Genomic DNA, 23,400 nt, shown 5'->3' on the forward strand with positions numbered 1-23,400 from the left:
ATGGAAGACAGACTTAGACGCTGATGTACCAGTCCTCTGAGATTTGGCATCTCAGGCTGGAGAAAAAACTGCGATTAAAAAGTCATGAGAATAAATAAGGAATTTCAATCCATTCTGTCACTGAGTCACAGCAGCTTGCTAGCTTATATGTTAGCCTGGAAACCCTTGCAGCTGGACAGAAAACCTCCTGGATCTGGAAAGAGCAAACACAAAAACACCCCCAAGAAACAATAACTGGCTACTGTACAACATTTAGACCATACCGATCTCTTAAATGGAGAACTGGGGTACTTTCCATTACCACAAATGCACATGGTAGTACCACCGGGGACTACCATTGGTGAAACGTTATCCATCAAATTATTCACTCCCCTTTCTGCAGATCGCTTAAGGCGGCTTGATACATATCCGGTCGATGCCAGCGACAAGAGTAGAGCTAGGCCTGCTCTCCAAAGAGGACACATCTCCAGAACGTCTCGTTTCTCTCCCATGCAGTTTTGAAAGGACAGCATCTACGTCTTTGGAGAAGAAAGTCCCCCCGCGGGGTACCAGGTGCGTGGATGCTGCAAACGGTTTCCTCCTCTGAGGCAAACAGCGGTGGTGCCAAGTCTGGGTCAGATTTGCTCCCGTGGCTTCTCCCTCGCTTAATATTTGTTGATTCCAAAAATTCGGACTCCATGCAACTGGGGTAGCTTTGGGATAAGCACGCTCAAGAGCGAAGCCGTGTTCAGGATGAAGTGCGTTGGGTCGTACTTGGTGTAGAAGCTTGCCAGGAAATACCTGCAGGAAAAGAAGGGCAGAATGAATACAGAAAGCTAGGGTTGGGGTTAAGGTTGCGGGGTTACTAGGTAAGCTGTTAACGGAGGAATGGTTCAAGGGGAAGGGCTAACAAGTTGCTATTTGCCTGAATGAGGAAACTTACACATACGCCATGAGTACACATGTTTTCCTAACTGGGCAGACCCCCCCCCCCCCGCCAGGCCATTTCAGGCTAGGAAAAGAACATAATGGAAAGGCTTAAGTCTCCTTGCCAAACTATTTCCGCTTGTTATAAATTCATAGGTTCAGATGAGCTTTCTTATTGGCAAGATGTAATGCCCTAGACTCAGCCAAGACACAAACACGATACCATAAAATTATTGCAGAAGAACGAAAATGCCCATTTTGTCCGGATCGAATAGACTCCCTAGCCCACATTGTTTTAGCATGTCCACAAAATAATATTGCACGAAATAAATAGATCACTCCCTGGATAAAACAGCTAAAGACGCTTTCTCAGAAGCGGATACTGCGTTATCCGCTGTCAAATAGATCGGTCAATTGCGTGAGAGATGTGGCAACTTTTCTCTTTATAGTGTCAAGGAAAAATTAAATTTCATCTCCCCTTTTCAAAGTGTGAAGTGGTTGATGGTTAGCCAGTGGCTGTTAAATCTAGGAAAAAAGAAAGGCTTAAAGTTGACTCTCCCTGCACACTGTGGCCTCAATCCAAATCTACACCCCCCCCCCCAATGCCTATAAATCTATTCCCCCACCAAGTGCCTGTAAATCTAAGTTCTAAATGGGAACTCCCAGCACATGTCTGACAATACCCGGGCCGAACTGGGAAAATTATCATCACGCACTTAGATCCTGAGGGTTCAGGATCTGGGGGAAAAGATGATGCTTTCTATAAGCACAGGATCCAAGAGAAGATGAACGTAAGGAATTGTTAAGAGAAAATAGTGATCCTTGTGATGTCTCCTCTGAAAGTATGCTACTGAGATTCAACTGATTCAAAACAAGCTCCAAGAGAAAGCCTAGAGAATCTGCCACAGGCTCCTTTAGATTTGCCCAGCTGTTACACAGAAAACATCTGCTGTCCCCTCACATGACCGTTCATTTTGCTGCATGTGCTTCCTCAAAAGCCACTGGGAATTTTAGGGGTTTGTTTCCAGGGCTTCAGATGGTAAATACAAACTTTGAGGAACTTTCAGTGGAGGTTAATAAGTCTTCTGACAAACAGAGGAAGAAGTTGCTAACATTTCCCCCTTTGCATTCAAAGACAAATTCAGCGTTACTAGTAGCCATGGATAGCCCTCTCCTCCATGAACAAGTCCACTCCCCTCTTAAAGCCTTCCAAGTTGGCAGCCATCACCACATCCTGGGGCAGGGAGTTCCACAATTTCACTATGCGTTGTGTGAAGAAGTACTTCCTTTTGTCTGTTTTGAATCTCTCACCCTCCAGCTTCAGCAGATGACCCCACGTTCTGGTACTATGAGAGAGGGAGAAAAGCTTCTCCCTGTCCACTCTCTCCATACCATGCACAATTTTATAGACCCCTATCACGTCTCCCCTTAACCGCCTTATTTCCAAGCTAAACAGCCCTAAGAGTTTCAACCACTCCTCATAGGGCGGTTGTTCTAGCCCCCTGATCATTTTGGTTGCTCAACACCCTAGAACACTGCTTAGAACAGGAGTGTTGGCAGGCACTATGGTGCCCTCGGGAACAGTGTTGAAGACTCCTGTTCCAGTGTTGTTTCAAAGTCTGAATGTTGATACCCTGTGGACAGCCAAGACGGTATCTTTCCTATTCGAGAGCCTTAGGAATTTGCTTTAATGAGCCTACGGGGAAATGTGACTCAGCTGCCAAGCTCGCTGGGTGATTCTGCACTAGTTCAAGCCAGACGCGGACACCGGATAAAATTTAACGTAATCTTCATTTGTGCATCGGCTTAGATTCGGAGGTGAAGAGCAAGGATGAGATTGTCCTCCTCAACTGCCAAAGGAGCAAGAAAAACAGCAGTTCCAGGATACCATAAAACCAGCCTGGCACCTATTTAGAAGAAAGGCTCAGTTTCATAATGCTGCACTAACAGCTACAGTATGTTTAGGATCTAAGATATAAACGTTGTGGTAGAACAGGATCTGAATCTTGGTCCTTTTTGCCTTTTTAGCTAGAGAACGTCACAATGCAGCTGTTGAGAACTTTGCATGTCTTGATCTCCAAGTGGTATTCTGTTCTGTTGGGTTTTTTTAAAATACCAGCTACAAGACCAGCTATATAACTGTTTTTTATTTTCGAAGTGTTGATTGGGCCTGTGTTAATTACTACCGTGGCCAGCTATTTGTAACAAACAAACAGAAATAATCCTATTTGCAGAATAGAAGAAGAGTTGGTTTTTATATGCCGATTTTCTCTACCACTTAAGGAAGAATCAAACCGACTTACGACCACCTTCTCTTCCCCTCCCCACAACAGACACCCTGTGAGGTAGGTGGGGCTGAGAGAGCTGTGACTAGCCCAAGGTCACCCAGCTGGCTTCGTGTGGAGTGGAGAAACCACCCCAGTTCACCAGATTAGAGTCCACCAGAGTGTGGCGTAGTGGTTAAGAGTGGTGGACTTTAATCTGGAGAACCGGGTTTGATTCCCCACTCCTCCACATGAACAGCAGACGCTAATCTGGTGAATCAGGTTAGTTTCCCCATTTCTACACATGAAGCCTGCTGGGTGACCTTGGGCTAGTCACAAATCTCTTAGAGCTCTCCCAGCCCCACTTACATCACAGGGTGTCTGTTGTGGGAGTTGAAGGGAAGGTGATTGTAAGCTGATTTGATTCTCCCTTAAGTGGTAGAGAAAGTCAGCATATAAAAACCAACTCTTCTTCTTCCTAACCACCACTCTTAACCACTATACTATGCTGGCTAATGGAAGAATGGAAGAATAATCTGCAGTATTAAATGCAAAATATTTCAGAACCTTACTTTGAGATATTAAAAATGTATGCTTCAAATATGACGCTTGAAGGATGCAGAATATTATGACTCCTTTCAGCAGCATTCACTTTCTGAAATTCCAGTTTTGCAAAATGCTTTGCCCAGCTTGTCTGCTGGATTTCCACGCTCACCATAAACTGGCAGGGTTATTGAGATGAAGCTAGCGCTTCTATTAACAGGAATCATAACTATGTGAAAAAATGTATTTAGCTCCCCCTTAACATGACATCTCATAATTGGCAAAGTAACAGTAATTACTGTAAAACATAACTGTGTGTGTAAAGTACTGACAAGTCGCAGCCGACTCATGGCGACCCCCCGCCTTTTTTTAGGGTTTTCATGGCAAGAGACTAACAGGGGTGGTTTGCCAGGGCCTTCCTCTGCACAGCAACCCTGGTATTCCTTGGTGGTCTCCCATCTAAATACTAATCAGGGCTGACCCTGCTTAGCTTCTGAAATCTGCCGAGATCAGACTAGCCTGGGCTATCCAGGTCAGGAAACATAACTAGTATGGTCCAAATCATGTCCTACACAACCAGGCTTAGCTGCGTCAACTCTTACAGTTCAAAAGACCTCCAAAGCGCAAGTACTGCCAGAGTAGAACTTCAAATAAAACCTACAAAATTATTGGAGAGATTGTGAAGAATTTTCGGGAGGACGTAAACTGCACGCCGTAGTCCAGCTGCTCCCAGTGTGTCAGCAGCCGAGCCTTCCCTTGGTCCGGTGTTTCAAAAGGGGTTCCTTTTACTGCATGCAAGAAGACATACATGCCCTTGGAAGAATGAAAAAGAAAGAGAGCATTATATATATATATTCGTTATGATATTGGGTCAGTTCCAGGTTTTGGGAGTCCCAGGTGGAGCCCTCGAGTCCCCCAGCTACACAAATAAGCCCCGAATGTAATTACGGATCTTATTTCTGAATCAAGGTTGGACCGCGACTCCCATTCTGATCCATGAAACGAACAGTCTGATCTGTAACCCAACTAAGCCAAAATAATTAAGACACATTCATCAAAACTTTCAAGGAAACTCTTGTGGTGGCTTTCACACAAACTAAAAAGAGCCAGGGTGGTGTAGTGGTTAAGAGCAGTGGACTCTAATCTCCTGGGTTGCTTTCATATGGGTGTCCTCCATATGAAACCTGCTGGGTGACCTTGGGCTAGTCACAGTTCTCTCCAAACTCTCTCAGCCCCACGTACCTCAAAAGGTGTCTGTTGTGGGGAGAGGAAGAAAAGGCAATTGTAGAGAAAATCGTAGGAAGAGGAAGAGTTTTTATACTTGCTTTTCTCTACCTCTATACATCTCTTGCCTTGAAAACTCTAGAAGAATTGGTTTTTACATGCTGACTTTCTCCACCACTTAAGGAAGAATCAAACCAGCTTACAATCACCTTCCCTTCCCCTCCTCACAACAGACACCCTGTGAGGTAGGTGAGGCTGAGAGAGCTCTAAGAGAGCTGTGACCAGCCCAAAGTCACCCAGCTGGCTTCACGTGTAGGAGTGAGGAAACCAACCTGGTTCACCAGAATAGCATCTGCCACTTGTGTAGGAGTGGGGAAACAAATCCAGTTCACCAGATTAGACTCCGCTGCTCATGTGGAGGAGCGGAGAATCAAACCCGGTGATCCAGATTAGAGTCCGCCGCTCCACTCTTAACCACTACACCACACTGGCTCTTCTTTTCTTCTTCTATCTGGTACTCATACATGATCCACTGTTTATATGTCAGTTCAACAAAGCGATACCACTCAGGACCTTTGTGGTGGTGGCTCCCTTCCTTCAGATACTATTTATTCCTCAAACTCAGTACTTGAATACTTCCTTTTTAATCCTACAGGTGGTTTTTGTTTTTGCAGGCACTACCGCTGATACCTCCGAGTGTCTTTTGTTTTACAAATAAAGTAATATATATCACACATCAACAGCCCTCTATCGAACTCATGCAAATTCATGAAGACTAAAGAAGATAACAATTCTTGGCCGCTACTCTAGCATAACGGTTGGTAATTATTATGGTGATTATTATGGGAAGGTGGCGGCCGTGCCTCATTATGAGGGAGGAAAACATCTTAAATACTGCTCACACGCTTACTGGAACCTTGTGCGAGTCCTTACTCGAAGTGCCGTCAAATGACAGTTCAGGCTGGCAAATTCAGAGCCAGCAATTAAATAAAGAAGAAGAAAAGTTGGTTTTTATATGCCGACTTTCTCTATCACTTAAGGGAGACTCAAACCAGCTTACAATCACCTTCCCCTCCCCACAAGAGGCACCCTGTGGGGAAGGTGGGGCTGAGAGAGCTCGAAGAGAACTGTGACTAACCCAAGGTTACCCAGCTGGCTTCAAGTGGAGGAGTGGGGAATCAGACCCGGTTCTCCAGATCAGAGTCCACCGCTCCAAACCACCGCTCTTAACCACTACACCACGCTGGCTCTGACAGGAGCAGGCAAACTGTCTACGCCACACGGCAGCACTTTAATCCCACAGAACAGCACCAATGCTCGTCAAGGGTAATTTATCACAGACCTGAGACATTTTATAGCTCCAAAGTTACCCGAAGATACCTGTTGCGGTAGATGTCGTAAATACGACTCGTTAAAATGTGACACTTAAGCTGTATAAAATAAATAGAGCACCCACTCTACTTAGTCGGTAAAGTTTAATTAACCAAATGCTTCCAGGCATCGTTCAGACGCCTGTAAGCGGTCAGCAACCCGTCTCAGTCCTTTCAAAGGAGAACGGAGACCTCAGCTCCGCAGTTTCACTCTGATTATTATGGAAGGTGGGGCCATGCCTCATTAAGAGGGAGGAAAACACCTTAAATATTGTTCACATCCTTACTGGAACATTGTGCGAGTCCTTACTCGAAGTGCCGTTGAACGACAGCGCAGGCTGGCAAATTCAGAGCCAGCAATTAAATAAAGAAGAAGAGGAAGAGTTAGTTTTTATATGCTGACTTTCTCTACCACTTAAGAAGAATCAAACCACTTACAATCACCTTCCCTTCCCCTCCCCACAACAGACACCCTGTGAGGTAGGTGGGGCTGAGAGAGTTCGGAGAGAACTGTGACTTGCCCATGGTCACCCAGGTGGTTTCATGTGGAGGAGTGGGAAAACCAACCCGGGTCACCAGATAAGCCTCCACCGCTCACGTGGAGGAGTGGGGAATCAAATCTGGTTCTCTAGATCAGACTCCACCGCTCCAAACCACCGCTCTTAACCACTACACCACGCTGGCTTTCTCATTAGACGCCACAGGCCCTGACCTGGATGGCCCCGGCTAGCCTGGCCTCATCAGATCTCTGAAGCTAAGCAGGGTCAGCCCTGGTTAGTATTTGGATGGGAGATCACCAAAGAATACCAGGGTTGCTATGCAGAGGCAGGCAATGGCCAACCACCTCTGTTAGTCTCTTGCCTTGAAAACATGGTTGCCACACATGGTTGCTACGACTTGACAGCGCTTCATGCACACAAATAAGAATTAGCCCAGACTGGACAGCCCAATCTCGTCAGATCTCGGAAGCTAAATAAGCTTCCGAGATCTGATGATATCTCTTGGCCTCCTAATGGTGCTGTCCCCATTAAGATAAAACACCCCCTCTGTTCTGACTGATCTCAAGAGTTAAGTTCTTCAGCCTGCTAAACCGTTTGCTAGGAACGCCGTCTTCCCTCGCCTCCGAACCTCGAGCCTATTGGAGCCGGCTATCACTCTGCTGGAAGGCAGGCTACTCACCAAGTTGTGAATGATGTTGGTTAAGGTCCATGCGACGGGAACGCTGAAGAACGGGATGCTGAGGAGGACGATATGGAGCAAACCCACTCCCAGCGCATAGGTCAGCCACATCCCGCGGCTGTTCATCACCCTGGTGTTGGGGTTCACCTCACTGTGGGCCACCCCGACGTTCATCTTGGATTCTGAAAAAGAAGATGAGTTGGTTTTTATATGTTGACTTTCTCTACCACTTAAGGAAGAATCAAACCTGCTTACAATCACCTTCCCTTCCCCTCCCCACAACAGACACCCTGGGAGGTAGGTGGGGCTAGGAGCGTGTGACTAGCCCAAGGTCACCCAGCTAGCTTCATGGATAGGAGTGGGGAAACCAACCCAGTTCACCAGATTAGCCTCCGCCACTCATGTGGAGGAGTGGGGGAATCAAACCCGGTTCTCCAGATCAGACTTGACCGCTCCAAACCACCGCTCTTAACCACTACACCACGCTGACGTCCAAAAGCCACATCACAAAAGGAAATAAGCCGCAAGGAAGCCCACGGATCCGAATTAAATCAACATGCTCCTCGGTGATGGCGAAGAACCCGCATGACGCTGAGGGGATTTTCCCAGCAGGGTGAAACGACAGAAGGCCATCCAAAAACTCTCTCCCCCTCTGATTTCTGGCTTGCTCTTACATGTTACTGGATCTCCTGTATTACAAACCAGGCCTGGCCCTTCCTCGTGGCCATGTCTGAAGCTCAATCAGGAGGTTGAATCTGGAGATGAAAGACGCTTTGGCGGTTCCAGCAGACTGTTATTAATTTTTAGTTGCCTTCAAGGCAAGGCAACAAAAATAATAAAAAAACTTTAGACTGGGGGTGTCAAACATACGGCCCGTGGGCCGCATCCGGCCCCTTGAGAGCTGTCATCCGGCCCGCAAGCCAGCCACTCCCCCACTCTCGATCTGGGCGGGAGAGGCATGGTCCAGCCCGACCAAATGACATTTATATCATATCCAGCCCTCGTAACAAATGAATTCGACACCCCAGCTTTAGAACCCGATTTCAACTTCCATTAAACTTGCTTTTCAAATAAATGTCAGACTTTAGATATGGGACCTGTGCGGTCCACATAGCAATCGCTAACACAGCTCAGTTTTTTTTTGGGGGGGGGGGCGGTCATTCTGTGGAAGGAATTACTTTCTGTCCATATGAACATGCCTCATCCTGGATCAAATCCTTGGCCCATCAAGGTCAGCAACTGTGACAGGCAGACAATCTGCAGGGTCTCAGATGGAGGTCTTTCCCATCGCCTACCACCTGATCCCTTTAACTGGAGATGCTGGGGATTGAACCTGGGACCTTCGGCATGCCAAGCAGATGCTCTGAGCCACGGCCCTTCCCCACCATCAGTCCATCAAAATCAGCAGTGTCTACTAAGACTGGCAGCAGTTCTCCACGGTCTCAAGCTGAGGTCTTTCACATCACCTACTGCCTGGTTCTTCTGTTTAACTGGAGATGCCGGGGATTGAACCTGGGACCTTCTGCATGCTAAGCAGAGACTCTACCACTGAGCTACAGCCCCTCTCCAAGGCTCTCCAGGGTCTCAGGCAGAGGTCTTTCACATCACCTACCTGCCTAGTCCCTTTTACTGGAAATGCCGGGGATTGAACCTGCAACCTTCAGCATGCCAAGCAGACGCTTGGCCACTGACCCATGGCACCCTCCCCACCATCAGTCCATCAAGATCAGCATTGTCTTCTCAGCCTGGCAGCAATTCTCCAGGGCCTCACGCTTTCACATCACCTACTTCCTGGTCCTCTGAAGTGGAGACGCCAAGGATTGAACCTGGGACTCGGTGTTTCCGAAGATCCCACGAAGGAGAAAGCTGCTGGATCTTAGTTCGTACTCCACTATTGCTAGGGTTGCCAACTCTGACTTGGGCAATTCCTGGAGATTTGGGTGGAGTTTGGGGCGAGAGTTCAGCAAGGATGCGATGCCACAGAGCCCACTCCCCCCCCCCAAAGATGCCCCTTCCTCCAGGTCTGACATCAGAAACCACAACATTCAGAAACCAGCAGGGGAACGTTTTAATCTTCCAGGACATTTAGCTGTTGATTTAAGAGTAGTAGTTCTCTTACAAAGGGATTTTAAAGGGAGATTAAAAAGAGAGACTGCTGAATTACAGTTACATTCTGTGTAAAGGGAGGGGCCGTGGCTCAGTGGGAGAGCCTCTGCTTGGCATGCAGAAGGTCCCAGGTTCAATCCCTGGCATCTCCAGTTAAAGGGACTAGGCAAGTAGGTGATGGGAAAGACCTCTGCCTGAGACCCTGGAGAGCCGCTGCTGGTCTGAGTCGACAATACTGATTTGATGGACCAAGGGCCTGAGTCAGCATGAGGCAACTTCGTTGTGTTCAACTAATAATGAACCTCAAGACTATGCATTCTCCGGGACTTAATAGAGATCTGGGATTCTTGTCTCACTACCAATGCTGATTTCTCTAGGCCTACTACCCCTCTGCATATCACACTGAATCCAATCATGCCTGCTAATGGCATGTTCTTGCTTTTGACATTTACATTGCCATCGTGTGACTAAATCACTTGTCTCTGCTTAAGGACAGATGGACTCAGGTTCTAGCTGTATCTGAAGAAGTGAGCTGCAGCTCATGAAATCTCTGACCCTGCCAGAAATTTTGCTAGTCTTTAAGGTGCTACTGGACTCTTGGCTCATTCCTACAGCTGGTCTCCTGGGTTGAATAGGGACCTAGGATTCCTGTCTCACTACCAATGCTGATTTCTCTACGCCCATTACCCCTCTGCTTATCACCCCGAATCCAACCACGCCTGTTAATATCACAAAAACTCCCACCCTGGCGGAAATTGTTAGCCTTTAAGGGGTTACTGGACTCCTGCTCATTCCTACAGTTGGTCTCCTGGATCGAATAGGGACCTGGGATTGCTGTCTCATTACCAATACTGATTTCTCCACACCCACGACTCCTCTGCTTATCACCCCGAATCCAACCACGCCTGTTGATATCGCAAAAACTCCCACCCTGACAGAAATTGTTAGCTTTTAAGGTGTTACTGGACTTCTGCTCATTCCTACAGCTGGTCTCCTGGATTGAATAGGGACCTGGGATTGCTGTCTCACTACCAATGCTGACTTCTCCATGCCGTCTACCCCTCTGCAACTCACCTAATTCGACTCTGGCAGAAATTTTGTTAGTCTTAAAGGTGCTACTGGACTCGGGCTCTTTTCTACCTCCTCCGGGGGAACTGATCTCTGAGCAGCTGCCAATCCGGGAGAGCTCCAGGCGCCACCGGGAGGTTGGCAACCCCCGGGCCCGCCCAAGGCCGCAAGAGCCGCCCCGGCCGGCCCCGGAGGGCCAGCGCCCGGCCCTTCCGCGGACGATGCAGCGGCCCAACCCCCCGGCAAGGCCGGACAGGGAAGCGGGGCCCAAAGGCGCGCAGCCCCCCGGAACCCCCGCCGATCCTCCCGCCGCCCCCTTCCCTCGGGAGGCGCTTCCTCCCGAGGAGACCCCCGCCGTGCAAAGGGAGCCGCGTTGCACAGGCGCTTCCTCCGTGCGAAGGGAGCCGCGTTGCATAGGCGCTTCCTCCCGAGGAGCCCCCCCCCCGTGCATAGAGAGCCGCGTTGCATAGGCGCTTCCTCCCCAGGAGACCCCCTCCGTGCAAAGGGAGCCGCGTTGCACGGGCGCTTCCTCCCGAGGAGACCCCCCTCCGTGCAAAGGGAGCCGCGTTGCCCAGGCGCTTCCTCCCGAGGAGACCCCTCCGTGCAAAGGGAGCCGCGTTGCCCAGGCGCTTCCTCCCGAGGAGACCCCCGCCGTGAAAGGGGGCCGCGTTGCACGGGCGCTTCCTCCCGAGAAGACCCCCCCCCCCCGAGCAAAGGGAGACACGTTGCCCAGGCGCTTCCTCCCGAGGAGAGCGCTCCGTGCAAAGGGAGCCGCGTTGCCCGGGCGCTTCCTCCCCAGGAGACCCCCTCCGTGCAAAGGGAGCCGATTGCACGGGCGCTTCCTCCCGAGGAGACCCCCTCCGTGCAAAGAAAGCCGCGTTGAATAGGCGCTTCCTCCCGAGGAGACCCCCTCCGTGCAAAGAAAGCCGCGTTGAATAGGCGCTTCCTCCCGAGGAGACCCCCCTCCGTGCAAAGGGAGCCGCGTTGCACGGGCGCTTCCTCCCGAGGAGCACCGCCCCGGGGGCCTCGCTCGCGCCCTGCTTGGCGCCTTGGCACCGCCGCGCACCCACCGGGGAGGCTCCGCCAGCTGGCCCCGCCGGCCCCGATCCGCCCGAGGACTGCCGCCCAGCCGGCCGACCCACGCAGGCGCCCGGCTCGGCCCCGCCCGCGGCCGCCTCTTCCTCCTCCTCCTCCTCCTCCTCCTCGCGCCTGCCCACCGCCGGCGCGTCCGAGCCGCCGCCCCGTGCGCCCTGCCTGCCTGCCTGCCCGCCTGCCCGGGGAGCCCCGACGCCGCCCGGCCCGCAGCAGGTAGGGGCGCGCCGGAGGCTAGCTGCCCCCCCCCCGCCTCCTCGCGCGTAAACCCAGCCCCGGGAGGAGGGGAGCAAGCCCGCAGGGACGCGCCGCGCCACCTCCGTGGCCCTTGGGCACGCCAGGGCGCTTTGGGCACAGGGCGCTTTGGGCACGCAGGGCGTTGCAGGGCCTGGGCTTTCGGGTGGGGTGGGGCAAGAACCTGGGGGTGGGGGAGCTGGGCAGATGTGGGGGGGAGGAGGCGCATGAGGAGTAGGGACATCCCAAAGGCCCTGCTGGGTGAGACTGATGCAGTTGGGGGGAGGGGGGGGGGAGAAGGAGACCCGAGGCCGGTGTTTGCAAGAAAACAGTTCTTTATTCGGAGCAGCTGCTCCAAAAAATCTCTGAGCCCCGGTCGTACCGAGGAAGGGATGTTTTATCCAAATGCAAGATATGACAACCCGTCAGCATTCAGGGTAAAGCGGATACCGCTCCAGACATGGAGGCGGCAGGATAGTAACAGTTTCACCCAGTTCTTTGTTCTGGTTCATTGTAACCCTCCGTGACTCCGGCCCCGATTCCTTAGCACACAGACACACGGAGATATCCTGCCCACCAACAAGCTCTTCCCTGGCTGTCCTAATGCATTTCAATACATTTTACAGAAAGGAAAAGAGATTACTGCAAATGGCTACATCAGTGGCTCTTCCATAGTCAGGGGAAGTCTACCCTGCTGTCTCAAGACCCGGGCCCACCAACTCCAGCAGTCCGTCCACATTGTGGCCAACCGGGTGCCTCTAGGAAGCCCCCAAACAGTTGTGCAGGGGGTTGGACTAGATGACCCTGGTGGTCCCTTCCAACTCTACACTGCAGGAGCATTGTCCTGCCTGTGTTCCACAGCACCTCATATGATAGGCATGCTCCTCATAGACTGTAGCGAATAGCGATGAATCATGACTAGTATTCAAAAGAACATAAGAAAGGCCCTGCTGGATCAGACCCAGGCCCATCAAGTCCAGCAGTCGGTTCACACAGCGGCCAACCAGGCGCCTCTAGGATATAGAGACTTGAACAGGGCTATATGTAAGTTGTTTATTTGTGTATGTAGTACATTTCTTATATATCTTTTATAAGATCACTTGTATCAATATTAGCCCCATGGTACATGTTGATTCTTGACCTTAGGGTACGTGCCTCTAGGAAGCCCCCAGACAAGACGGCTGCAGCAGCATTATCCTGCCTGTGCTCCACAGCTTCTAATATAATAGGCATGCTCCTCTGATCCTGGAGAGAATAGGGATGCATCATGACTAGTGTTCATAAGAACATAAGAAAAGCCCTGCTGGATCAGACCAAGGCCCATCAAGTCCAGCAGTCTGTTCACACAGTGGCCAACCAGGGGCCTCTAGGAAGCCACAAACAAGAAGACTGCAGCAGCACCATCCTGCCTGTGTTCCACAGCACCCAATATAATATGCATGCTCATCTGATCCTGGAGAGAATTGGTATGCATCATGACTAGTATCCATTTTGACTAGTAGCCATGGATTGCCCACTCCGTGAACATATCCACTCCCCTCTTAAAGCCTTCAAAGTTGGCAGCCATCACCACATCCTGGGGCAGGGAGTTCCACAATGTAACTATGCGTTGTGTGAAGAAATACTTCCTTTTATCAGTTTTGAATCCCTCACCCTCCAGCTTCAGCAGATGACCCTGTGTTCTGGTATTATGAGAGAGGGAGAAAAGCTTCTCCCTGTCCACTCCCTCCATTCCATGAATAATTTTATAGACCTCTATCATGTCTTCCCTTTACCGCCTTCTTTCCAAGCTAAACAGCCCTAAGCGTTTTAACCACTCCTCATAGAACAGTTGCTCTAGTCCCCTGATCATTTTGGTTGCTCTTTTCTGTACCTTCTCAAACTCTGCAACATCCTTTTTTAGGTGTGGTGACCAGAACTGTACACAGTATTCTAAGTGAGGTCTCACCATAGGTTTGTACAAGGGAAGCCGCGTTATAGCCCCCCACCCCCAGGCAAAGCAGTGCCCTGGGGGCCCTTCCTACACAACCACTCACAGCAATATGGGAGGGGCTGTGGCTCAGTTTGTAGAGCATCTGCTTGGCATGCAGAAGGTCCCAGGTTCAATCCCCATCATCTCCAGTTAAAGGGACTAGGCGGGTGGATGATGTGAAAGACCTCTGCCTGAGACCCTGGAGAGCCACTGCCGGTCTGAGTAGACAATACTGACTTTGATGGACCAAAGGTCTGATTCAGTATAAGGCAACTTCATGTGTTCAATAAAAATGCAAATGGTCAATAAAATTAAAGATCTGTTTATATTAATGAACAAGTCCTTTCTTCCATTATACTTCAGTGTTCTTAATCCAAACCCAAATCAACATTAATATTGTTCATTACCTTTAGTAAAACATATGCTAAGTATGCAAGTCACAACATACATAGATTAGCATGGGGCAACTGCCCAGCGTGCCCATGTGTTAAGGCAGCCCTGGGGGGGAATAAGCAAATGGGGCAGAGGGGGGGGGGTCCTTGAAGAGCTGTACGTGGTCCTGTACTTGTGACTTTTAATAGGGTTGCCTGTCTCCAGGTGGTGACTGGAGAGCTCCCGAAATTACATCTGGTCCTCTGGGCATGGAGTAGGGGGTCACTGGGTGTGTATGGCGGGGGGAGGTAGTTGTGAATTTCTTGCATTGTGCAGGGGGTTGGACTAGGCCAGCATCCTGTCTCACACAGTGGCCGACTAGTTCCTCTGGAGCTCCAACAACAGGGCACAGAGGCCGAGGCCTTCCCCTGATAAGAACATAAGAAGGGCCCTGCTGGATCAGACCAGTGGTCCATCTAGTCCAGCATCCTGTCTCACACAGTGGCCGAACAGTTCCTCTGGAGGTCCAACTCTTCTTCATTTGTTCTTTTTTAATCTTAAAATTTTAATTTAATAAATTATTTTCCCCCCTATTCGGGCCAGGTCCTCGAAATGAAGCAGTTACCAGCCGACACAGTCCGAATTCTTTCCAGCTCACAGGTGATTACTTCAGTCAACAGTGTGGTTAAAGAGCTGGTGGAAAACTCCTTGGATGCCAACGCAACAAGTATCGATGTCAAACTGGTAAGCTGCGTTATGCTAAAATTCTGACAAAAATGTGCGGGATTAAAATGGCATTTCTTTGCATGGTACGAAGATGCCAGTGTTAGGTTGTTGCGCTGATAATGCTGCTGCAGTTGTCTTGTTTGTGAGGTTCCTAGAGGCACCTGGTGTGAACAGACTGCTGGACTTGATGGGCCTGGGTCTGATCCAGCAGGGGCCTTTTTATGTTCTTATGTATGTTCTTATGTTCTAAACCTGGAACACGGGTTAAAAAAGAGCAAGAGCTGGTAGTATCAACTGCGTTCCTGTGAAAATACTTTCAGAGGGTACCTGTGTTGGTCTGCAGTAGAGGAGCAAGATTCGAACCCAGTAGCACCTTTAGAGGCCAAAAAGATTTTCGAGGTATAAGCTTTCAAGAGTCAAAGCTCCATTCGTCAGATATCTGGCTCTTTTTTTCCCCCTTTCAGTTGTTTAATTTAATTTTCAATTTCATAAAACACAAACAACAACAGACCTTACAAAATAACACATCACTCCAACATAACAAGTAGTACAAAACAAACAACACAACCCACACATCTAATGCGAAAACAATTCTAACACAATAATATTATACCAATACCTACTATATTAAACACTTTTACTTTCTTTGGCTACACTGAATATAAAATGAGTCCCAACTGGTCTAAGCTGATTTCGAATCAAAATATATTTGTATTCTATTGTATTATTACTATTATCTGTATGTCCTTTTAACTACTCCATCTCCTTATATATATTCAAAAAAGGTAAAGGTCCCCTGTGCAAGCACCGGGTCGTTCCTGACCCATGGGGTGACGTCACATCCCGAAGTTTCCTAAGCAGACTTTGTTTGCGGGGTGGTTTGCCAGTGCCTTCCCCAGTCATCTTCCCTTTACCCCCAGCAAGCTGGGTGCTAATTTTACCGACCTCGGAAGGATGGAAGGCTGAGTCAACCTTGAGCCGGCTACCTGAATCATAGAATAGAATCATAGAATCATAGAGCTGGAAGGGACCACCAGGGCCATCAAGTCCAACCCCCTGCACAATGCAGGAAATTCACAACTACCTCCCCCCTCCACACCCCTAGTGGCCAGAAGATGGCCAAGATGCCCTCCCTCTCATCATCTGCCTAAGGTCACAGAATCAGCATTGCTGACAGATGGCCATCTAACCTCTTCTTAAAAACCTCCAGGGAAGGAGAGCTTACCACCTCCCGAGGAAACCTGTTCCACTGAGGAATTGCTCTGTTAGAAAATTCTTCCTAATGTTTAGACAAAAACCTTTTTTGATTTAATTTCAACCTGACTTTTAATTTGAAACCGACTTCTGTTGGGCTCGAACTCAGGTCGTAAGCAGAGCTTGGACTGCAGTATTGCAGCTTATCACTCTGCGCCACGGGGCTCTTCATATATATTCAAAAGGTTTATATAAAAGCATTACAGACTTTCAGTGCATTCCTAAGGAGAGTTACTCCAGTCTAAGCCCATTGAAAGGAATGGGCTTAGACTGGAGTAACTCTCCTTAGGAATGCACTGTTTGTCTGGTGAAAGTATCTTTTACATAATAATTCTAGTCCATATTATGTACTGTCTCACATGCAGTACACCAGAAAAAGCATTTCCAAATAGTGACTGTGTTCAATAATACACCTCCCTTTAATAACTACTGTCTGTGATAAAATCTCATCTCCCCAGAACCAGATGCTGAGGGATAGATGGCTTTGCAGAACGGTTCCTTGTAGCAAAAGATGGAAATGAAGAAATAAAGGACAAGTCAAAATACTTGCCACCCCCTCGTTCTTATGCTAGTGAAGGAAGAAACTTAGTAGCTGTTTTTTTTTGCGGGGGGGGGGGTGGCTCTGGGGAATGCATTAAAAAGTCCTTTCACAAACTTTCCGTGTTTGCAGAAACCTTGGATTCAACCCTATTTTTTTGAAACACTAAAACACATTTTTGAAACACTAAATTTTAATGGAAATTGCTTATTTTATTATTTACTTACCTACTTCATTTATATTCCACCTTTATCCCCTACGGGGACTTGGAAGTAGCTCACATCATTCTCCTCTCCTCCATTTTATTCTCACAACAACCATGTGAGGTAGGTTAGGCTGAGAGTATAGGACTGGCCCAAGGTCGCCCAGTGAGCAGCCATGGCAGAGTGGGGATTCGAACCTGGGTCTCCCAGATCCTAGTCTGGCTGCTACATCACACTGAGTTCAGGATCAGATTTTTAACACATGGCAGTATGTTCTCCTCATGTCTGTAAAAATGTAGCAAGGTTTCTTTCATAAAAATCTGGAAGTCAGATGTCATTTCTGCCATGCCTCTCCAGATCATCTAATCAGGGGTGTCGAACTCAATTGTTACTAGGGCCGGATATGACATAAATGTCACTTGGTCGGGGTGGGCCATGCCTCGCCAGCCCAGATCGAGAGTAGGGCATGGCTGTCTCGCAGGCTGGATAAGAGCTCTCAAGGGTCCAGATCCAGCCCACGGGCCTTATGTTTGACACCCCTGATCTGCATACATGTATGGCAGAAAGGTAAAGGTAGTCCCCTGTGCAAACACCAGGTCATTACCGACCCATGGGGTGACGTCACATCCCGACATTTACTAGGCAGACTATGTTTACGGGGTGGTTTGCCATTGCCTTCCCCAGTTGTCTACGCTTACATGTATGGTAAGTATTAGGTTTTTGCATGCAGGAATGTCTCTGCAGGAGTTCTTCAGTTTAAAAATGTAATGTGGAGAATAGCCTTTAGGGGAAAGTGGTGCATAGTATTTTGTCATGTTCTTTTAATCAACAGGAAAACTACGGCTTTGATAAGATTGAGGTGCGAGACAACGGTGACGGGATCAAAGCAGCTGACGTTCCAGTAATGGCCATGAAACACTACACTTCAAAAATAAACTCTTCTGAGGACCTTGAACACTTGACAACCTACGGTTTTCGTGGCGAAGCCTTAGGTTCGATTTGTTGCACATCTGAAGTAAGTGCCTAATGTAACTTTGGTCTTCTTTTCCTTTCCCTAGATTTAACAGCCATTAGCCATTCGTCTACCATGTCACACTTAAAAAAAAGGTGGGGGGGGATGAAAATTAATTTTTTCTTGACACTATAAATAGAAATGTTGCCGCATCTCTCATGTGATTCACTGATCTACTTGACAGCAGATAGCACTGTTTCCTCTTCTCAGAAAGTGTCATTAGCTGTTTTCTCCAGGGAGTGATATTTATTTCGCACAATATTATTTTGTGGACATGTTAAAACAACGTGGGCGAGGGTTTCTACTTGATCCGGACAGTATGGGCATTTGCGTTCTGCTGAATGTTATTGTATCTCCCTTGCGTCTTTGCTGACTCTAAGGCATTACACCTTGCCAATAAGAAAGCTCATCTAAGTCAATGGATTTCTAACCAGAGTAAATAGTCTTGCAAGGAAAATGTTCTTTTAAAGGGTATCTGGAAGAAGCACGGTGGACGTTTATGATTTGTATCCTTAAACACTAAGGACCAATCCTCATTTAAGGGGAGGGGCTGTAGCTCAGTCATAGAGCATCTGCTTGGCATGTAGAAGGTCCCAGGTTCAATCCCCGGCATCTCCAGTTAAAGGAATTAGGCAAGCAGATGATGTGAAAGACCTCAGCCTGAGACCCTGAAGAGCCGCTGCTGATCTGAGTAGACAGTAGTGACTTTGATGGACCAAGGGCCTGATTCAGTATAAGGCAGCTTCATGTGTTCAAGATCTTATTTTGTAATTACTTTTTTTTTAAATTAAATTTTATTAGGTAAAACATTGCGTACATAACAACAACACACATACAATACAATAAACACTCCATATTCATGTGTGTGGCTAAATATCCAACAAAATGTCAAAAGCAAGATAACAATAATACTACATTCTAAAACATTATATCCTCCCTCAAACCAAATTAATCATATTGCATTTCATAATTTATACTAGTATTAATTCAACCACCATAATGATATAGGATCTAGCCAAAAATTAATTATAGTATATTATTTTTCAACCAAAAGAAAAGATCACACCCTACCGTTATTAGCAAATTGCAATTTAAAAACTACTTAATATCTTAATATAAAACCAGAAACTGACCTCTATAGGCCTATATCACAGTAATTAATTAGATACGTAATCATAAAACAGTTTCCAATTCTCTCGGAATTCTTCCATCGGTCTTTTGTTGACAATGCTTATTTTGTAATTACTTTTGTGTTCTGCAATACATAGTCTAAGTATTCTCAAGGTTTTGCCAACTTCGGGCTTTTGTGTGACCGTAAAATACAGCTGCAAAGGCTTTTGACATTTGTACACAGCCTTTAGCAGTCTACTGTCTGGGGTAATAATCGCTCATCATGAATGGTGTCTCTGTTCTCACTTGCTTGTTTATTCTACAATGCCGCTTATTGCCATGTTCCCAAAGAACAGATTGACGGAGGATGGTCTATGAAAACATCGTGCAACTTCACACTGTGGAACATTGGTATAAAAGCTAGTATTTGCGGCTGTGGTTGTCACCAGTTCCTTCGTTCACATAGAGCAGGGTTCCCCAGCGTGGCACCCACAGGTACCTTTCACGGTGCCTGCCAACTGTTTTTAGAAAGCGTGCAGGGCCAGGTGGGGCTTTTGCAAGTAGGGCTTCTAATTGGCTGACCATGGGAAACAGAATATATATTCAAACTTTGGCAAATCTCTGTTTATGTGATCATCTTTATTACTAGGTTCTGATTACAACGAAGACAGCCGCTGATGACTTTAGCACCCAATACGTTTTGGATAGAAGCGGTCATGTAACTGCTCAAAAGCCCTCTCATCTTGGACAAGGTATGGCTATTAAAGACTGCTTCACAGTGATGAAATTAAAGGCTCTCAAAGAACATGTGCCAGAGAACTAAAACCCGATTTCTATACCAACACCTACTAGGAGGAGTTTAGCTCTAGAAATCAAAAATTCTTCATTTGCTAGGCAGACTATGTTTATGGGGTGGTTTGCCATTGCCTTCCCCAGTCATCTACACTTTACCCCCAGCAAGCTGGGTACTCATTTTACCGACCTCGGTAGGATGGAAGGCTGAGTCAACCTTGATCTGGCTACCTAAAACCGGGGGAAGGATGGGGAGGCCAAGAACTTCTGGAAACTATTTTAAAACAACTCTGAATAAACCTATACTGATAAAGCCTTAACCCAGGGCTGTCGATTGTTACGAGAGCCGGATATGACGCAAATGTCACTTGGGCCGGGCCATGTCTCGCCAGCCCAGATTGAGATTGGTGTGTGTGTGTGTGTGTGTGTGGCTGGCTTGCGGGCCGGATAAGAGCTCTCACAAGGTCAGATCGGCTCACGGGCCTTATGTTTTACATCCCTACTTTAACCTCTATTAGGATAGTTGAGTAACTGCTTTAGGTTAATGGCTGAAAATCTGTACAGTGAGTACAGTGAGTACAGATCACAGGGAGAGGCCCCCCTGACTGTCCCACCAATCAAAGAAGCTGGTTTGGTGGGCACATGAGAGAGGGCCTTTTTGGTGGTTGCCCCACAAGTATGGAACAGCCTCCCAAAGGAAGTGTGCCTGGCCCTTCACTTTCAATCTTTAGGAAGCAGTTGAAGCTTTTTTTAAGACCACGTTTGGTGAAGTTTACCAGCAGTCCTGAGTGTGGTTGTAAATTTTCTGTTTTTATACGTTAATGGATTTTATTTTATCGGTTGCATTTTATGTATTTAATCTATGTTGTAAGCCACCCTGAGCTCCATAAGGAAGGGAAGCGGCTCATAAAAGTTTAAAGCCTAAAGCAACCCCGACTTGGGTTGGGAAGGGGCGGGGTATACATTGAATTAAATAAATAAATACAACAAACGTCCGAGCCTAACCATTGTATCCTCTAAAAAGCAACATTTTTCTCTCAGTGCTTCCACTTTTCACGTTTTTGCATGGGGGCCCCTCTGTATCTCCACAGCAGAAATTAGCTGGCTCGTCTCTTTTGATTTAACATCTGATCATTGGTAAAGTCGTCTTTTCACAAAGTATACCTCCTCACGGTGCAATCCTAACTAAAACTTGATATATTTCAGCTATAACTGGTAGGGGTTTTTAAGCCGGTAGAGCACGTCCTTCATAAAATATGTCATCAGACCGGAGTTTAATCCTGGTGCGCTCAGAGTGGGCTAAACAGAGACCAGAGCAGTGAAATCTTACGAATGTTCTTGTTAAATATGATAGCACCCTTTCAGTTGGCTTGTAAATATTTGATCGCCTGGATCGCAAACGCATGTGCTGCAGTATCTGCCTTTCCGTGTAAAGCCATCGTAGGCTCGGTAGAACATCCTGTTTTGGGATGTCATATATTGCTTGTTGCTTCATCTCTTCTCTGGACCCTCTTTTGCTAGCAGATCTAGGATCAGACTATAAATTACTGGTTGCTTTTGAGAAGTAAGGACATGCTTAGGCACGGTACTTTAAGGGGGATCTGCTGCTATCCTATTGCCCTTGTACAAATCTATGGTGAGGCCACAGTTGGAATACTGTGTACAGTTCTGGACACCACACCTAAAAAAGGATAGTGCAGAGCTTGAGAAGGTGCAGAAAAAAGCAACCAAAATGGTCAGGGGGCTAGAGCAACTGCCCTATGAGGAGCGGTTAAAACGCTTAGGGCTGCTCAGCTTGAGAAGAAGGTGGTTAAGGGGGGACATGATAGAGGTCTATAAAATTATGCATGGTGTGGAGAGAGTGGACAGGGAGAAGCTTTTATCCCTCTCTCATAATACTAGAACATGGGGTCATCTGTTGAAACTGGAGGGTGAGAGATTCAAAACAGATAAAAGGAAGTATTTCGCCACACAATGCATAGTTAAATTGTGGAACTCCCTGCCCCAGGATGTGGTGATGGCTACCAACTTGGAAGGCTTGAAGAGGGGAGTGGACATGTTCATGGAGGAGAGAGGTATTCATGGCTACTAGTCATGATGCAGACCTATTCTCTCCAGGATCAGAGGAGCATGCCTATTCTATGAGGTGCTGTGGAACACAGGCAGGAGAATGCTGCTGCAGTCGTCTTGTTTGTGGCTTCCTAGAGGCACCTGGTTGGCCACGGTGTGAACAGACTGCTGGACCTGATGGTCCTTGGTCTGATCCAGCAGGGCTTTTCTTATGTTCTTATGCAGGGATAAGAAAGATCTAGATATAGAATTTCAGATTCTGAGAGAAGTAAGCGTGAATGTATTGAAATGTACCTTTAATAGTGTTTACGCTACTCAGCTCCTAAATATTACCATAACATTTGAATGTTTTGGATGTTTGACATAGAATTACTCCTAGTTTTGATGATAGTCAGAGAGTGGCCATGTCAGTCAGCACTAGAGGAGCTAGATTGGAATCCAGAAGCACCTTGAAGACCAACAAGATTTTCGGGGTATAATAAGATCCCTTTGGTATCTGATGAAGGGAGCTTTGATTGTAGAAAGTTTATATCCAAACCGAAGAGGTTGAGCTAGAAAATGCTAAAATTACAAATATATAAATTTTAATAAGTAGGGTTGCCAACCTCGAGGTACTAGCTGGAGATCTGCTATTACAACTGATCTCCAGCCGACAGAGATCAGTTCACCTGGAGAAAATGGCCGCTTTGGCAATTGGACTCTATGGCATTGAAGTCCCTCCCCTCCCCAAGCCCCACCCTCCTCAGGCTCCACCCCCAAAACCTCCTGCTGGTTATGAAGAGGGACCTGGCAACCCTATTAATAAGGTGCACAGTCAAGTTAAAAACATAAGGCCTATAGCCTAGGCAAGTCTTTCACAGTCAATAAATACATGGAAACTCATACACATTCGATGTAAAATCTTACAATGAGCAAAGTAGGACCCAACAGGGACCAAATGCGTTTTGGCCAAAAAAGGCCTTCCTCAGTGGTCAGACATAGAATTGTAGTCTAGTGTGTGTGTGTTAAGTGCCGTCAAGTCGCTTCCAACTCATGGCGACCTTATGAATCAATGTCCTCCAAAATGTCCTATCTTTGACAGCCTTGCTCAGATCTTGCAAACTGAGGGCTTCCTTTACTGAGCCAATCCATCTTTTGTACACATCCTAACAATATAATAGTGTCATAATGCATGGTAGAAAAATACATAAAAACCCTTGTAGTATAATGAAGCTTCCTGTAAAGTTATTTATTCCTTATATACTAGAACATGGCTCCCATGTCTCACCTTCTGTTACATGCCAGGCTTCTAAGGATGTGTATACATCAAACAGTGTATTAGACCTAGCTGAAACATAACTGCAGATAATGTAGAATTCCAGCACT

The 23,400-nt window shown here is 47.4% G+C and overlaps 2 protein-coding genes across 2 annotated transcripts in view; one reads left to right on the forward strand and one right to left on the reverse strand.

The window, feature by feature from the left end:
* Positions 1-608: 608 nt before the first annotated feature.
* On the reverse strand, positions 609-7,663 carry ORMDL1 (ORMDL sphingolipid biosynthesis regulator 1). The gene is made up of 3 exons (XM_056861644.1): positions 7,487-7,663; positions 4,375-4,526; positions 609-780 (listed from the first exon to the last, which is right to left on the reverse strand). Exons 1-3 carry the CDS (start codon positions 7,658-7,660, stop codon positions 645-647), a joined length of 462 nt encoding a protein of 153 aa, XP_056717622.1. The 5' UTR covers positions 7,661-7,663; the 3' UTR covers positions 609-644.
* A 7,273-nt stretch (positions 7,664-14,936) lies between these two features.
* PMS1 (PMS1 homolog 1, mismatch repair system component) overlaps positions 14,937-23,400 on the forward strand; it is a 33,354-nt gene continuing 24,890 nt past the window's right edge. The window contains exons 1-3 of the mRNA XM_056861642.1: positions 14,937-15,074; positions 17,884-18,066; positions 19,823-19,925. Of these exons, the coding sequence (XP_056717620.1) occupies positions 14,943-15,074; positions 17,884-18,066; positions 19,823-19,925 (418 nt within the window). The 5' untranslated portion in view covers positions 14,937-14,942. The remainder of the gene's footprint in view (positions 15,075-17,883; positions 18,067-19,822; positions 19,926-23,400) is intronic.

This window comes from Euleptes europaea, chromosome 15, assembly GCF_029931775.1.
Source record: "Euleptes europaea isolate rEulEur1 chromosome 15, rEulEur1.hap1, whole genome shotgun sequence".
Lineage (NCBI taxonomy): Eukaryota > Metazoa > Chordata > Lepidosauria > Squamata > Sphaerodactylidae > Euleptes > Euleptes europaea.

What these genes read in the sequence shown, in the direction of transcription:
- ORMDL1 (XM_056861644.1), bottom strand. Translation starts at nt 7,660, where the DNA reads ATGAACGTCGGGGTGGCCCACAGTGAGGTGAACCCCAACACCAGGGTG. An exon ending in CCAACATCATTCACAACTTG is followed by an intron (nt 4,527 to 7,486) that starts GTGAGTAGCCTG and finishes CATTCTTCCAAG; the next exon opens with GGCATGTATGTCTTCTTGCA. An exon ending in ACAATCTCTCCAATAATTTT is followed by an intron (nt 781 to 4,374) that starts GTAGGTTTTATT and finishes CTTTTCCTGCAG; the next exon opens with GTATTTCCTGGCAAGCTTCT.